General features: G+C 32.0%; 1 protein-coding gene across 1 annotated transcript; it reads right to left on the bottom strand.

Moving 5' to 3' along the window:
* Positions 1-5156: 5156 nt before the first annotated feature.
* On the bottom strand, positions 5157-12539 carry LOC123703828 (ornithine decarboxylase-like). The gene is made up of 9 exons (XM_045651992.1): positions 12277-12539; positions 10792-10909; positions 10015-10146; positions 9483-9603; positions 8536-8709; positions 7848-7979; positions 6184-6285; positions 5724-5950; positions 5157-5370 (listed from the first exon to the last, which is right to left on the bottom strand). Exons 1-9 carry the CDS (start codon positions 12449-12451, stop codon positions 5229-5231), a joined length of 1323 nt encoding a protein of 440 aa, XP_045507948.1. The 5' UTR covers positions 12452-12539; the 3' UTR covers positions 5157-5228.
* Positions 12540-15668: the final 3129 nt, after the last annotated feature.

The following is a 15668-nucleotide window of genomic DNA, read 5'->3' as shown; positions in this document are numbered from 1 at the left end:
TAAAAATTTCGTATATAAGATATCGCAACTTCTGTAACAAGTTAATTAAAAAACTGAAACGTAAATATGAAATAAAACAGCTGTCTCTTAACAAAAATAATCCTAAAGCACTTTGGAACACAATAAAAAATATAACTTACATTAATAATAATAAATCTACTAACGATCACCTACTTAAAATTAAACCAACCCCAAATGAAGCAGTCGAATACATAAATGACTATTTTGCGACCATAGGAAAAAATCTAGCGAACAATATAATTAATAATGAGCCCCAGATTATGTTACACAACAATAGCCCCGTTCAAAATCGTCACTCGTCTTCCTTTGTACTGTTAGATACAAACCCAGCGGAAGTAGAGAGTATCATCTCGAGATTAAAGTCGGAGAGCGCACCTGGATGGGACAATATTCCAACAAAATTTCTAAAAATTTCTAAAAATATAATTTCACCTATAATTAGTCATCTCGCAAACCTTTGTTTTAAAACTGGCTCATTTCCCGACATGCTTAAAAGATCTTTAGTAACACCTATTTATAAGGGAGGTGCGAGAGACGATGTCAACAATTATAGGCCCATTTCTGTTTTATCTGCAATCTCAAAAGTAATTGAAAAATTAATTAACACTCGTCTAATAAATTATCTCACTAAATTCAAACTTTTATCACCTAGACAATTTGGTTTCAGGAAAGGGGTCTCAACCGAAAATGCCATTGATTCACTTACAACATTAGTCTCAAAACAACTTGATCGTGGTAAAAAGTGTTTATCTGTCTTTTTAGACCTTAAAAAGGCATTTGATACCGTCTCTTTACCCACCCTTATAACCAAACTTGAAAATATAGGTATCAGAGGGACTCCACTTAAACTTTTTAAGAGCTACCTACTAGGCCGTAGTCAAAGTGTTAAAATTGAAAATCTAACAAGTAATTATTCAGACATAACATTTGGAGTTCCACAAGGAAGCGTATTGGGTCCAACACTGTTTTTAATTTATATTGATAGTTTATTGAATCTAAATATTGAAGGAGGTCAAGTCTTCTCATATGCTGACGACACTGCTATAGTTTTTACAGGTTCATGTTGGGAGACTGTTTTTAATTTAGCTGAAAAAGGACTTTTGGTAGTAGCCAAATGGTTAAAAATAAATCTCTTAACATTGAATGTTAAAAAGACCAATTACGTATGTTTTTCATTAAATAAGAGAACTCAACCAAAAAGTAGCCTAACTTTAAAAATACACCAAGATTGTACAGGAAACTCAATGAGCTGCAGATGCGATACTCTTGAGCGATTACGTTCCGTTAAGTATCTGGGAGTCGTTATCGATGACAGGCTTTCGTGGCATGATCAAATTGATTTTGTTAACGGAAGGCTCCGCAAACTTATATGGGTTTTTAAATTACTGCGTGATGTGGCTACAGTAAAACTATTAAATCAAGTATATTTTGCTCTGGCTCAATCTATACTCAACTATTGTATTTCAATATGGGGCGGTGCCAATAAATCTAAAATAATATCTCTTGAGAGGGGCCAGCGATGCTTATTGAAGGTCATGTTCCACAAACCAACTAGATTTCCTACAGAAGATTTATATAAACATTGCGGTCTCTTGTCTGTTAGAAAATTATATATTTTAAACTCTGTCTTAAAAACTCACAAAAACCTGCTATTTAATCCTACGCTTGATTTTGGAAGAAGAAATGATATTATTAAAATTCCGCATACTAAAACATCCTTTGCTAAAACACAATTCGCTGCTCAATCTTCAAACTTGTATAATAAAATAAATAAAAAATTAAATGTAGGTAAATTGCTCAATAAAAACTGTAAAAAAGTATTAACGGAATGGTTGAAACCCTTAAGCTACTCAGATACCGAAGCTTTGCTCCAATATAAAAAATAAACGTGCTGTCAAACACACACACACACACACACACACACACACACACACACACACACACACACACATGCACACACACACACACTCATACAGATATTTTATTAAATTCTTTCTTTTCTTTTGTGTTTTTGCATTGAATTCATTCATATTGTTTTATTTCTGTTTCTGTGTCTAATAGTGTTAAGGAAGAGCGGAACCTCCTGACACAAGCAATTATTTGCTTACTAGGAGTGTTCCAATCACAAATAAGTTAAGGACCTATTGTAAAAGGAAGAAATAAATAATTTGAATTTGAATTTGAATTTGAATTACAATACACAAATCAAAATAAACTACGTCATAAATTACAATGGTTCACGAAATTGCGTACATCTTAATGTTAAATTGCTGTAAACGATAGAATAATTTAAAAACCGTTCAAATAAAAAGATATTATATTGTTAAGAAATATTAGTGACTTTTAATAGAAACAGCACTTTTTCGTTACTTCAGCGGGTTAAAAGATGTAAGCTTAACAATAGAATATTTAGTTGTCATCCTTCTTGATTTTAACAAAATTCAATGTAGGTAACTTATATATTATTATTAGTAGCTTTCCGTCCGCGGCTTGCCCGCGTTTTGAAAGAAAAACCCGCATAGTTCCCGTTCCTGTGGGATTTCTGGGATGAAACCTATCGTATGTGTTAATCCAAGTTACCCTCTATATGTGTGCTAAATTTCATTGAAATCGGTTCAGTAGTATTTGCGTGAAAGAGTAACATACACACACATACACACACACACATCCTCACAAACTTTCGCATTTACAATATTAGTAGATTTTTGATTGAATAAGGTCTAATATGGTATTAATGAAAAATCTAATATTCGATATAATATATAATATAATATTATTTACTTTTCCTTTGCCTATATTTTTTTCTATCTAATTATGTCGTGTTACCTACTCAAGTTTATTTTACACTCAAACAATGAAATATTCAATCGATTTCTCACACACACACACAGACAGACAACAAAAGGAAACTCCATGGAATAATTTATATTTCATCAAGGAATCATATGAATAATTTGTGCATCTCTGAGTAGTGTGTGATTAGGTACTGCAGGTTCAGGATCTAGTTTTGATTAACTATAATGTTGATAAATAAATGTTATCTCTATCTATCCATACTAATATTATAAATGCGAAAGTAACTCTGTCTGTCTGTCTGTTACTCAATTACGCCTTAACTACTGAACCAATTTGCATGAAATTTGGTATGATATATTGAGATATTTTGATACCCGAGAAAGGACATAAAATAGGTTTTATCACGGAAATCCCACGGGAACGGGAACTATGCGGTTTTTTCTTTGACTGCGCGGGCGAAGCGGCGGGTGGAAAGCTAGTTTTCTAATTTCTATATCTATCTATACATCGATATATTATCATCTATCTCTATATATATTAAATTCTCTTGTCACAATGTTAGTTACCATACGAAAGGGCTTTTTAATGCATAATATCGGTTAGGTCAGAGAATCGAAGATCAGCTAATTCACTTTCATTGCCATCTCACTTTCATTATAGTACAAGCTGCTCGAATATACGAACATTATAATAAGGAACGAAAACCAAATTTTCCACTCTCCTCATCTTACCCTCAAACTCAAACTCAAGTATCAAGATCAAAACATTTGAAAGCGAATCCCCTTCAAGTTTACGCGTGACCAATTAGGCAAGGTGTACATTGATTGGAGTCCACTTGAATTTACATATCCATTGTGTGTACTAGCTTTGTGCGATATGGCTTCTAATGTTAATATTGAGAATTCTATTGAAATTAAGAAGATATTTGTTATGGTTACAATTGTTATAAATGCGAAAGTGTTTCTTTGCCTTTCTTTTACGATAAAATGGAAGGATTTTATGTAATCTATAGATACTTATACCTACTTATATACCTACTTATCTATACTAGTAATATTATAAAACTGAAGAGTTTGTTTGTTTGTTTGTTTGAACGCGCTAATCTCGGAAACTACTGGTCCGATTTGAAAAATTATTTCGGTGTTAGATAGCCCTTTTAGTTATCGAGGAAGGCTATAAGGCTATGATATATCATCTCGCTAAGACCAACAGGAGCGGAACACTGCGGGTAAAACCGCGGAGCACAGCTAGTTATTTTTATGTCTCGAGATTATTAGATTTCTAATCTCTAGGTGTCTCTAGGTACCATATTATTTTCTATTTGATTGCAAATATTCCGACTTCGGCAAACAGTTCTTTTTTTGTCTCGGTCAATAGTAAAACCATTCAGATGTTTTAAAGTCCAAACTTCTCGCTAATATTAAAGCTTAATTTGGAAATAATCCTCTAAGAATAAATTCAAAAATATAAAACTACGAAATCCGCAAAAGCAATGCAGTAAGTCGCAAAATCAATAACACTTGTACACTAATTGGTCGCGTGCTAAAGTACAGAACTTGTCATAGAAGCTGTAGGGTAGTTTTAGATATACAGGGTGTTGAAATTACCTCGGATGTTTTTCACACCCTGTATCTTTAAAATGTATTCCTTGTTAAATTAGAGTAAATATCTTTTTATTAAAGACATATTGAGATTTGAGCGAATCAAAATAATAATGATTAGATATGAATCTATACAAACATTATAAAGCTGAAGATTTTGTTTGTTTGTTTGAACGCGCTAATCTCGGGAACTACTGGTCCGATTTGAAAAATTATTTCGGTGTTAGATAGCCCATTTATCGAGGAAGGCTATAGGCTATACAACATCACGCTATGATTAACAGGAGCGGAGCAATAGGGGTAAAACCGCGGGGCACAGCTGGTATAAGATAATATGGTGAGAATGGATGTGGATTGCACTCTATTATGTAATTTGACGTTTAATTAATATTTTACTTAGGGCCGATTTTTCAATCCTTGGTTAAAATTTATCCGTCCAATAAAGTATTACACGAATATTTTAAAATGTCACCTGTAAACTGTCAAATACGGACAATTAGAATACATTTTTGAAATGGTAGTTTAATATGTTATTCGATGAATAAGTTTTAACCAACGATTGAAAAATCAGCCCTTAATACACAATAATATTATGTATGCATAATTACATATATTATCTAGGCATAATATTGGTAAGACGGTGAACAGATTTAACAATATATCGGAAGCAGAAAAAATAATACAACGTCATCCATATTAATATTTTATTAACATATAACAAAAACAAACGCAACCATGTGTAAAAAGGTTAAATTTAACCCGTAACTTATTCAACAGTGTCGAAAATATAAAATTATTACTAAAATTAAACTATGCTTTTAACACTACATTTGATTTTAAATGGTTTTGGACATTAATTACTTCAGGGATGTTGGAGGGAAATGGCGCCGAAATGTCTGGATTTTCAATGAAATCTTCTGGCTCGAAAACTTCACTGTTCTTTATCTTTTTCCTGAAAAAACAGTACAGTATTAGTATACTTGATACAATAGTTAATTAATTATTTTTGATGGAAAGTATGAGGTATAGACACAGTACATATAGACGTCTCAATATGGCATGAAATAAAAAGTAAGGTAAATAAAATTTAGTATTAAAAGTTCACAAAACGTTTAAAGCTCAGTGATTAAAGTAAGAAATATAATATATAGAAAGAAGATACAAAAAGAAAAGAAAGATTAGAAATGCATTCGATTTCTTTCAAAAGATCGAAGGAAACGTCAAACGTCAAGCTCAGAGCAGTTACATATTTTAAATCTTTTACTTATTAACACATTTCCGAGCTAACTATTCATAAAAACTCACCACAGTTCCTTAGATATAACAGGTCTTATTGGCGGTAAATTAGTGCACGCGAAAGTCGACCCAAAGACATGGGAATAAGCTCCTCTTACGGGAAAAACGAGCCAATCCTGTGTGGTACATTGTGGCAAATATATCTTATTTTCAGATAGCACTTGGTCAGAGGAATCTAGGCTGTTGCCCCATATGATCGTTTTGTATACTTCCTCGTTGTTTTCTATTGTGTTTCTCTGGAAATTAACAAATGATTATATCTTAAAGCTAAAGAGTCTTTAAATTTATTATTATTACCAGTAGTTTTAGTAAAAAAAGTATTGTAATATATTTGCACTGCCCATAATATTATATGTATTACGGTGAAATCATTTCTCAAATCAGGACCCGTGGTTCGTGAGATTAGCATGAGCAAACGAACAAACGCTTCCGGTTATAATATTCGTAACTTACTAAGGATTGTACTTACTGCAAACTTATAAACAGTCTGCCAAACCTCTGCGCAACGCAGTGTGCCGTATATGCCATCGTTTATGTAAAGCATGTTTATTTTTTCACCATTTTTATCAACCTGTGAAATAGAAAATAATCACTAAATTGTAAAAAAAGTGGCTGTCACTGTCAGTCCGTCCCTATGTATACTTAAATCTTTAAAATTACGTAACCGATATTGATGAGTTTTTTTAATAGATAGAGATGTTGTGGAGGAAAGTTTTGGTGAATAATTTATAAGGTTTTAGACAAAACAAGCGAAGCCGCGGGCAGAACGCTAGTTATATAGCGTTGGTTGAACACAGCGAAATTCGTAGCGACTAGCTACATATATTTTTTATAATATACTAGCTTACCGCCCGCGGCTTCGCCCGCTTTCTCTTAAACGATTTGAGATTTAAACTATCCTATCTCTCAAGTTGGATCGAACTGCACATGGTGTGCGAATTTTATTATAATCGGTTAAGTGGTTTAGAAGTCCATTGAGGACAAACATTGTGACACGAGATTTATATATATTAAGATTTTATTTGCCTTGCTTAGTTTGGTGGTGTACTTTAAGATTAATTGAAATGATACCTATTTACAATTAATTAAAAACCATAAAAACCGTTTCAGTTGTTCTTGATTTAGATAAAAATGAAATAAATGACACAGTTTTATACCTATATTATACAGATTAACGCACTGACTTCGCCGGGGTTTGATTTATGACATTTTCCGGGATAAAAATTATCCCTGTAGGGATACATGTTTGATCCAAATTTGTTCATGTTTTTATTTATATTTATTTATATATTATTTATTGCACACATAGAAACTATTAAAAAATAAGGACATAGAAGCAAGCATGAGGCGACTTTATTGCCCAATAACAATTTCTGCCAAGCAACCAGTGCAAGAATAAAAAAAACTTTAGATGTACACAATCGTCAATCATGCTAAAACTACTGACCCGAATTTAATGAAACTTGGTAGTGTTGTAGCTTATGTATTATGTATAGTTTCGTTGATAAGAGCTCGTTCCATACGGCGAATTAAAATAAAAATACTTAGTCATTAACTTAATGTTATATTTAAGCTCTAAATTAATTAATTTATGCATATAGATAATGCGTATAAAACGAAATATTCATTATTAATTATTAAAAAAAAATACTACTAAAAGGTATCAGCAATATACACTTGAAATTATACACTAAGTGACACTTATTGTATTAAGTAACTCAATAATAATGTAACTAATTTAAAAATGTATTATATTGCAGAAACGTGATGTAACAATTAATATTTATTATTATAATTACATTGTATTATTCAATTTTGAGAGTACATTGTCATTTAAATTAATTTCCTACAATTTAACTGTTTAAGGTCCGATTTTCCAATCCTTGGTTAAAACTTATCCGTCCAATAATATATTTAATATTACACGATAGGTAATATTAAAATGTCACCATTAAACTGTTAAATTCGAACCATTAAAATGCATTTTTGAAATGTTGGGAATAAGTTTTAACCAACGATCGAAAAATTAGTGACATTGTAATTTCACGGGTTAACTAGGCAAGCAAAGTTTTTCATCATCCATTCATCAATATATGAAGGAAAACATCGTGCTTTTAATATTATATCACATACCCTTCTAACCGCGTTAATACTGCTATACAGCACCATAGAAGAATCGCTTATGTATCGACCAGGTTCTGCTGTGATTTGCACACTTTTGTCAGGGAAGTATTCTTCCAACGCTGTATTCACTAGACGAGATACCTGTGAAATATTTAAGCAAGCAGTGAGTATAAAGACTAGGAAATTAAATCAAAGATTATTATCAGGAATGTAAGCTAAAAACATAAAAATATAATAGTTAAATTCGAAAGAATTTCGATCAAAATCGTAGTCGAATAAGTCGATGAAAATAGATTATAATCTGATCTTCTTTCGTTACTAGGTTTCGCTAGGTAATCATAAATACTTATGTATTATTCTTTATCCCAACTGGTATTTAACAAGTGTCAAGTTCCATAACATCCTATACAAATCATTTTCTCGCACATCTCAGTCTATTTCCATTGGCTGTCATCAATACTTTCTCTATCCCTTTAATATAAGTTACAGAAATCCATTGGTGCTAATCTCAGGAACTACTGGTCCGATTTGAAAAGTTATTTTGGTGTTAGATAGCTCATTTATCGAGGAAAGCTATAGGCTATAATTATGTCATCACGCTAAGACCAACAGGAGCGGAGCAATGCGGGTAAAACCGCGAGGCACAGCTTGTATAGAAAAATAGTATTTAATAAAGACTTTTTACTAAACTACAAACCTCATCAATATCTGTAGTATTTTCACTAAGGAACCCACCGCCTATATCCACAATACTCATTCGTCTGCCATTTTTAGCTTCATAATCAAACAGTGATCTCGCCATTCGAAGCCCATTGACGTGACTGTCCGATGAAAAGCAGACACTGCCGACGTGGAAGGCGACTCCGACCACCTGAAATTATGTACATTCTTTTTTTTGGATAGATGTTTTTTTAGATTGTAATAGTTTACATCTGGGTAAATACATAAATTGTCGCTTATTGAATATCACAATAGCATTCAAAATATATTTTACACGTCTGGAAGTTTCTCTAATTGTTTCCTTTTTTCCATACACGGTTAATAAAATCATACTACAACTTCTTTCCTTAATGCTGCGATGAGATATAGTATATATAAGACAAGATTTTAGTAAACATCCATAAAAATAATCCTGTCATGATAATAATATTATAACAGCCCCCCTAGACAAGTGGCTTTCGTTTAGCGTAACGTTTGATAGAATAGATTATGAATGTATGAGATTGACGTAAGTTGTCGATACATTTATCTACAGCTTATGTCAATCTCATACATTCATAATCTATTCTATCAAACGTTACGCTAAACGAAAGCCACTTGTCTAACCCCCGAGGTGACTGAAGACAAAATATTATATATATCACTACATAGTATAAAACAAAGTCGCTTTCTCTGTACCTATGTCCCTATGCTTAAATCTTTAAAACTACGCAACGGATTTTGAAGCGGTTTTTTTTAATAGATAGAGTGATTTAAGAGGAAGGTTTTAGTATATAATCTAGGTTTTAGACAAGCGGGCGAAGCCGCGGACGGTAAGCTACTTACTTCTATAAATACTTATCAAAGTCTTGTATATATTGTATGTAATATATTGCAGTAGGTACCTATGTATTCATTTATTCCATAATCAAATCAGAAACATACCTTTATTCCAAGTCTAGCGGCTTCATCCAAAAGATCGATTGCTTCTGTTTCATAGTCGCATCCGAATTTATCACTCAAACGGTATACGCTGTTACTATCAACTTTTATTCTTATTAAAAGCCTGAAAATTCATGTATAAAATAATTGTTATAAATTCTTACTTTTGTGAATTCATACTTCAAATGTAAGTTCATAATGTTTATATATTTTATATAATATTATGCACTTGGTTCTTCGTAATAACATATAAAAATAAAAATACCTCTCTATTATGAATAATACATTTTTTTATTAAAGCTTTTTATTTTATATAGGTACATAATGCTAAAAACAGATTGAGAAATCTATCGGGTATTTTGGAACAATTCTACGAATTTAACTTAACTTACTATTATTGTAATTTCATTATTATATTATGAATAAAGATTAGGAGACTTATCATTTTATGTACATATTACTTTTTACAAGTGTAAATTAAGAAATTTAAAAATGTAAAACTATTCATATTACTTATTCCGGCAATTTGATTTACCTTGCGTCAGGCCAATATTGTTTCGTTTTTTTCAGCTCGAAAGAAGAATCGAATGTAGCGTATTTGATTCCACATTTTTTGGCATACGTCATCCATTGTGGATGTTTGAGGGGTGACGCAAATATGATACTTCTAGAAAATAAAATAATTATTTTAATCCATACTAATATGTACTAATTAATATTATAAATGCAAAAGTAACTCTGTCTGTCTGTCTACTCAATCACTCCTTAACCACTGAACCAATTTGCATGAAATTTGGTGGAGATATTTTGATACCCGAGAAAGGATATAGCCTTTTTTTACGAGAAATAGGATAGGCTTTAACCCGGAAATCCCACGAGAATGGGAACTATGCGGGTTTATTCTTTGAATGCGCGGGCGAAGCTGCGGGTGGAAAGCTAGTATTATTTTTAAATGTATTGTAATACTGGCCTGTATTTAATATGGAATACTGAGTAAAGTATTGAATTATTCCGTGCTGGTTTTGACGAAAATATCTTACTTAAGTATCAGAAATTAGGAATTTAGCATGACTAAATAACTGTTCCGTAGTATAAGGAAGTCGACAAATAGTCATAATGATATACTATTTTGATAAAAGTCCGATAATTATTGCCACAATATCATTAAATAGGTAAAATAACCAATCTTTCCTTCTTTCCTTTCCTCGATGGCTTTCTGTGTATGCGCACATTTACTATTATTTTCCATTCTCATTAGGTTTAAGTATATTTTTTTTAATAACGATTTTTTTTAAATACGATAATAACATACCGTGGATTCACATTAAGTTTCAAGACTTTGTACAGCTCGCCCGGCGTAGCGCAGTCAAAACCCAATCCTAGGGCTGCTACTAACTTCAATAGAGCTATGTTGTCGTTTGATTTGATGGCTGTAAAACAACATTGGCTATGTGCGAAGTGGGTGGTGGGGAACGGCAAATCGAGCGTAGCGCACGACGTGGCAGAAATGTGAATTATTTCTGGGCTGTCATGTGTCAAATTGCTTTATTTTCATAACTTCCTTTATAATTTTAAGTAAAAACGTAAAAATTAGCGATATGGGTCATAGTACATGCTGTGTCGTAAATTGTAAAAACAATGAGAAAAACAGTTCCTGCAAGTTTGATTCGTTTCCAACATCAAAGTGGACATTACAGCAAAGACAAAAATGGATAGCTGCTGTGAAGAGAAAAAAATATTTTTCACGAGGAAGAAAATCGCTAAGTATAATATACACACTCACTTTTTACACTATTTTTTTCAATTTCGTTGAAAAACTAGTCGAAAATCAATATCACAAAAATATCTTAATATCTAGTTGACATGATTTGACAGATGACAAATCCTGAATAGTTGCGGCCACTATATGGGCGCTGTCATCGCGCACACAACGAATACTAATATTATAAAGTTATATACGCTGCCTAATAATTGTGAAGAGAGTTAATTATGTGTTGATCTATTTTGTATATATAGGACTTAAGAATTGTGTACTTTGCTACTAAGAATTATTTAGGTTCTGATAAATGATGTTTATCATCTATACTTCTATACCTATATATTATAAAGCTGGAAAGTTTGTTTGCTTGAACGCGCTAATCTCTGGAACCGTCCTATTTGTATTTCATTGTCAGATAGTCCATTTATTGACGAAGGCTTATAGGCTAATATGTATCATCATGCTAAGACCAATAGGAGTGGAGCAATGCGAGTAAAACCGTGGGCGGTGGGGCATACCTAGTATACTTAAATATAAGTGAAATAGTCCTGTAATTAATAGATATTATATTCACCAGGCTATAATATTGTAATTCATCTCTACATTGTATAAAAAAGTCGCTTCCCGCTGTTTGTCCGTCCCTTTGTATACTTGGATCTTTAAAACTACGCAACTGATTTTGACGCGATTAGTTTTATACAAAGATGGAATGGTAGTCCTATCCTACTAATATTATAAATGCGAAAGTTTGTAAGGATGTGGGTGTGTTTGTTACTCTTTCACGCAAGTACTACTGAAGTGATTACAATGAAATTTAGCACACATATAGAGGATAACTTGGATTAACACATAGGATAGGTTTTAACCCGGAAATCCCACGGGAACGGGAACTATGCGGGTTTTTCTTTGAAAACGCGGAGGCCGCGGGCGGAAATCTAGTTTAAAATAAATTTAGATAGCAAAGTTAAATTTCAAATAGTAGACAAAATTTAATGTAAAATAATATATATATGTAAACAATTTCAACTAGATACATACCATAAAATATTTGAACTCTTGGCATTTTTCGTTTAAAATATTCAATTCTTTGATATGCGTCATCCAGATCCTGAAGAAAGAAGGCTCCTGTCTGTTCACCTCCGTTTATAATTCCTTTAGCTACATCATTTACTGTTACTCCGTTTAGAATGTATGTTTCAAATTGTTTTGACATTTTTCAATACAAATATATCTAGATGTAGTGTTTCTCAGGACAACCTGTTTCAAATACTGGTAATATGAGTATGTTATGCCATTATAAAAGCAATTACGCTACAATGACTGAAGTAATTAAAAAATACAATCTATATGATAATTTCTTTTGGTGTCTTTGTTTTAAATTGTAATGTTAATTCTTTATTTAATATGAGTTTGTGCCTACCAATATAATGTTTACTTATGTCATTGAGATATACATATGGAGACGACACCGCCTACATCACTTATGTTCCGCTCAACATACGCCATATGGCGTAACTGCACGCTCATTTTTATTTGTTTTAAAGTGAAACGCATCAAATATGCCTTCGTGTGTGTTACGATATTGCAAAAATAATACAAATAATACGGAAAAGTGCAAAGGAAAAGTACCGTAACCTACCGTAGCATGTAGCATTTCTCTTTTGTGTCTATTTATCTATATATATGTATGTTTATTAATTTTTATTATATTTGTTATTATACAATTTTCTTAATGTTCGGGTCCATGTACATTCCTATGTCTTTTATTTATATGTATAATATTTATAAGGTGTAATATTTGTTTATTTTATTAATATTATTTTTATTCATCTTTATTTTGGTCTGTAGCTGTACTTCAAACAATGGGGGCCACTGAAAATCAGTGCTGTGCTGTTGATGGCACAGCTTAATACTGAGTTGGTCCCCTTTTTGCTAAAGTTCTGCCACACTTTTGTCATTTTCTTTGTTTTGTATGTTTACTTTCTTTTATTAAGTATATCTGTTGTTAGCTTTTGGAAAAATAAATTATTCTTTCTTTCTTTCTTTCAAAGGAATAACTTTCATCGGTAAGAACCTAACTAGATAATAATTTTTAAAACTTAGAGCAAAAAAATGGCGCACAGATTTTGTTCGTGGTGTCTCCTCCATACGTAGTAATCTCAATGACTTATGTCAGCAATATTTGTGTTACCATATTAGGATTCGAAACCGATCTGCGAATCTTAATATGGTATACAGCTGCAGCCAGTCGCTATTTATTTATTTATTTAACAGTTTTATGTACCATTACAAATTTTACAATCATAATATTAAAAGAAAAGGAAACATTCATAGCACATAGGCAACCTTATGTGCTTATCAGCGATCTCTTCCAGGCTGCCCATTCAACCAACCATGAAATGTAATCACGTCTCAAAATAGTTAATGTGAAACCATTTATCTACACTAATATTATAAAGATGAAAACTTTGTTTGTTTGTTTGTTTGATAATGAATAGGCTCATAAACTACTGGACCGATTTTTAAAATTCTTTCACCATTCGAAAGCTACATTATTCACGAGTAATGTAGGCTATATATAATCACGCTAAGACCAACAGGAGCGGAGCCACGCGGGTGAAACCGCGCGGCACAGCTAGTCAATTATATACTAAAACCTTCCTTTTGAATCACTCTATTTATTAAAAAAAAACGCATCAAAATCAGTTACGTAGTTTAAAAGATTTAAGCATACATAGGGACATAGGGGCAGAGAAAGTGACTTTGTTTTATACTATGTAGTATTTTACAATAATATTCTTTACTAATAAGTTTAAACACATTTTTCAATAAAAAATACACGATAAAATAAACACGAAATATCATACACAAGGTGCGTATCATGACTTCTCAAAATCACATTCGACTTGACATTGAGGATCCTTATTCGTACCTCTCATGACCCTTGCAATTTGAGATATTTCTCCATTGGTATAAGGTATGTACTTTTAGATTTTTTGAGCAAAAAATATTGAATTTGTCATGAGTAGTAACTTTTTTTAGAATAACATTGATTGGAATTTTCATAGTAGTCACTATTTTCCGTATTTTGACGATTCAAAAGCGCTTCTAAACGAAGTCTATCTAGATTTTTTAGACCAAATTTATTGAAGTTTTCATAGATGGTAAATTAACTACATTACTATTATTAATACGCAATATTTCCAATACAATATTTTTTCTAGTAAATTGAATATTAATTGATAAACACTATTTATTAAGATATAATAACATAATATTATAATATAGATTTGGTCGATGTATAATCCTTTTATTAAAGGAAAACAATGACAAATTAACGGTTTTGAATGTAACCTACAACATTCATTTATTTATTTATCACCTGCATTAAAAGTATAGATTTTTTCTCAATAATAACAAGGTATTTGATTGTGCCAATAATAAAGAAAAAAACTAAACGGGTAGCGATAGTGCCAATTTTAATGTTACATGTTATAGATTAAAATTAAATTTATTCGGTTTCCTACGGCCAATGTTAATTAGTTTAGATTTTTTAATGAAACAGACACTTCACTTTTTTCGAATTTAATCATGAAAACTACAACTGGTTTCATTAAACAACCTTTTTTTTTTAGTGGGGAAATCTTGCATAGATACCCACGGCCTCCGGGGAAGAGGCCGTGGGTTATGTCGGATTCCTACCGACCAAAACCCCACTGTGTTCCGTCAAGCCGCATCGACGACAGGGCCACGGGTATGTGTAGAATGAAGATAATGTATAAAAACCAGTCGTAGTTTTATTATATACTAGCTTTCCGCCCGCGGCTTCGCCCGCGTTTTGAAAGAAAATACCCGCATAGTTCCCGTTCCCGTGGGATTTCTGGGATGAAACCTATTCTATGTGTTAATCTAAGTTACCCTCTATATGTGTGCTAAATTCATTGTAATCGGTTCAGTAGTATTTGCGTGAAAGAGTAAGAAACACACACACACACACACACATATCCTCACAAACTTTCGCATTTATAATATTAGTAGGATGAATTAAAACTAGTGAATTGTTTTATTAAAAAAATCGCTTCTGAACCGCACTAGTCACAATTTAATATGAAAGTTGTACTCTTTTGTCTTCACTAAATTGATTTCAATTTAAAAAGGATAAAAATAATATAAAAAAATATGACAAAATCTTGTAACTTGGACCACACAATACCCATAGGGTAAACGCAGGTATTAACGACCCCTCTAAGGCAATTTCAAAATCAACCACATTTTTTAAGTATACTGGTTCTTCTAAAGATTTATAATTTCATTTTATATGCTAGTGTTATGTATAAAAAATGTATTTATTGAAGCAAATACATTCTAATAAAGGATTATCTTGTAAAAAATAATTTACAATGTGACTTAGTCGATTGTTGCTATTACCG

Source organism: Colias croceus, chromosome 27 (assembly GCF_905220415.1).
Source record: "Colias croceus chromosome 27, ilColCroc2.1".
Lineage (NCBI taxonomy): Eukaryota > Metazoa > Arthropoda > Insecta > Lepidoptera > Pieridae > Colias > Colias croceus.
The sequence above is the reverse complement of the archived record's forward strand: the minus strand, read 5'-3'. Positions and strand labels throughout refer to the sequence as shown.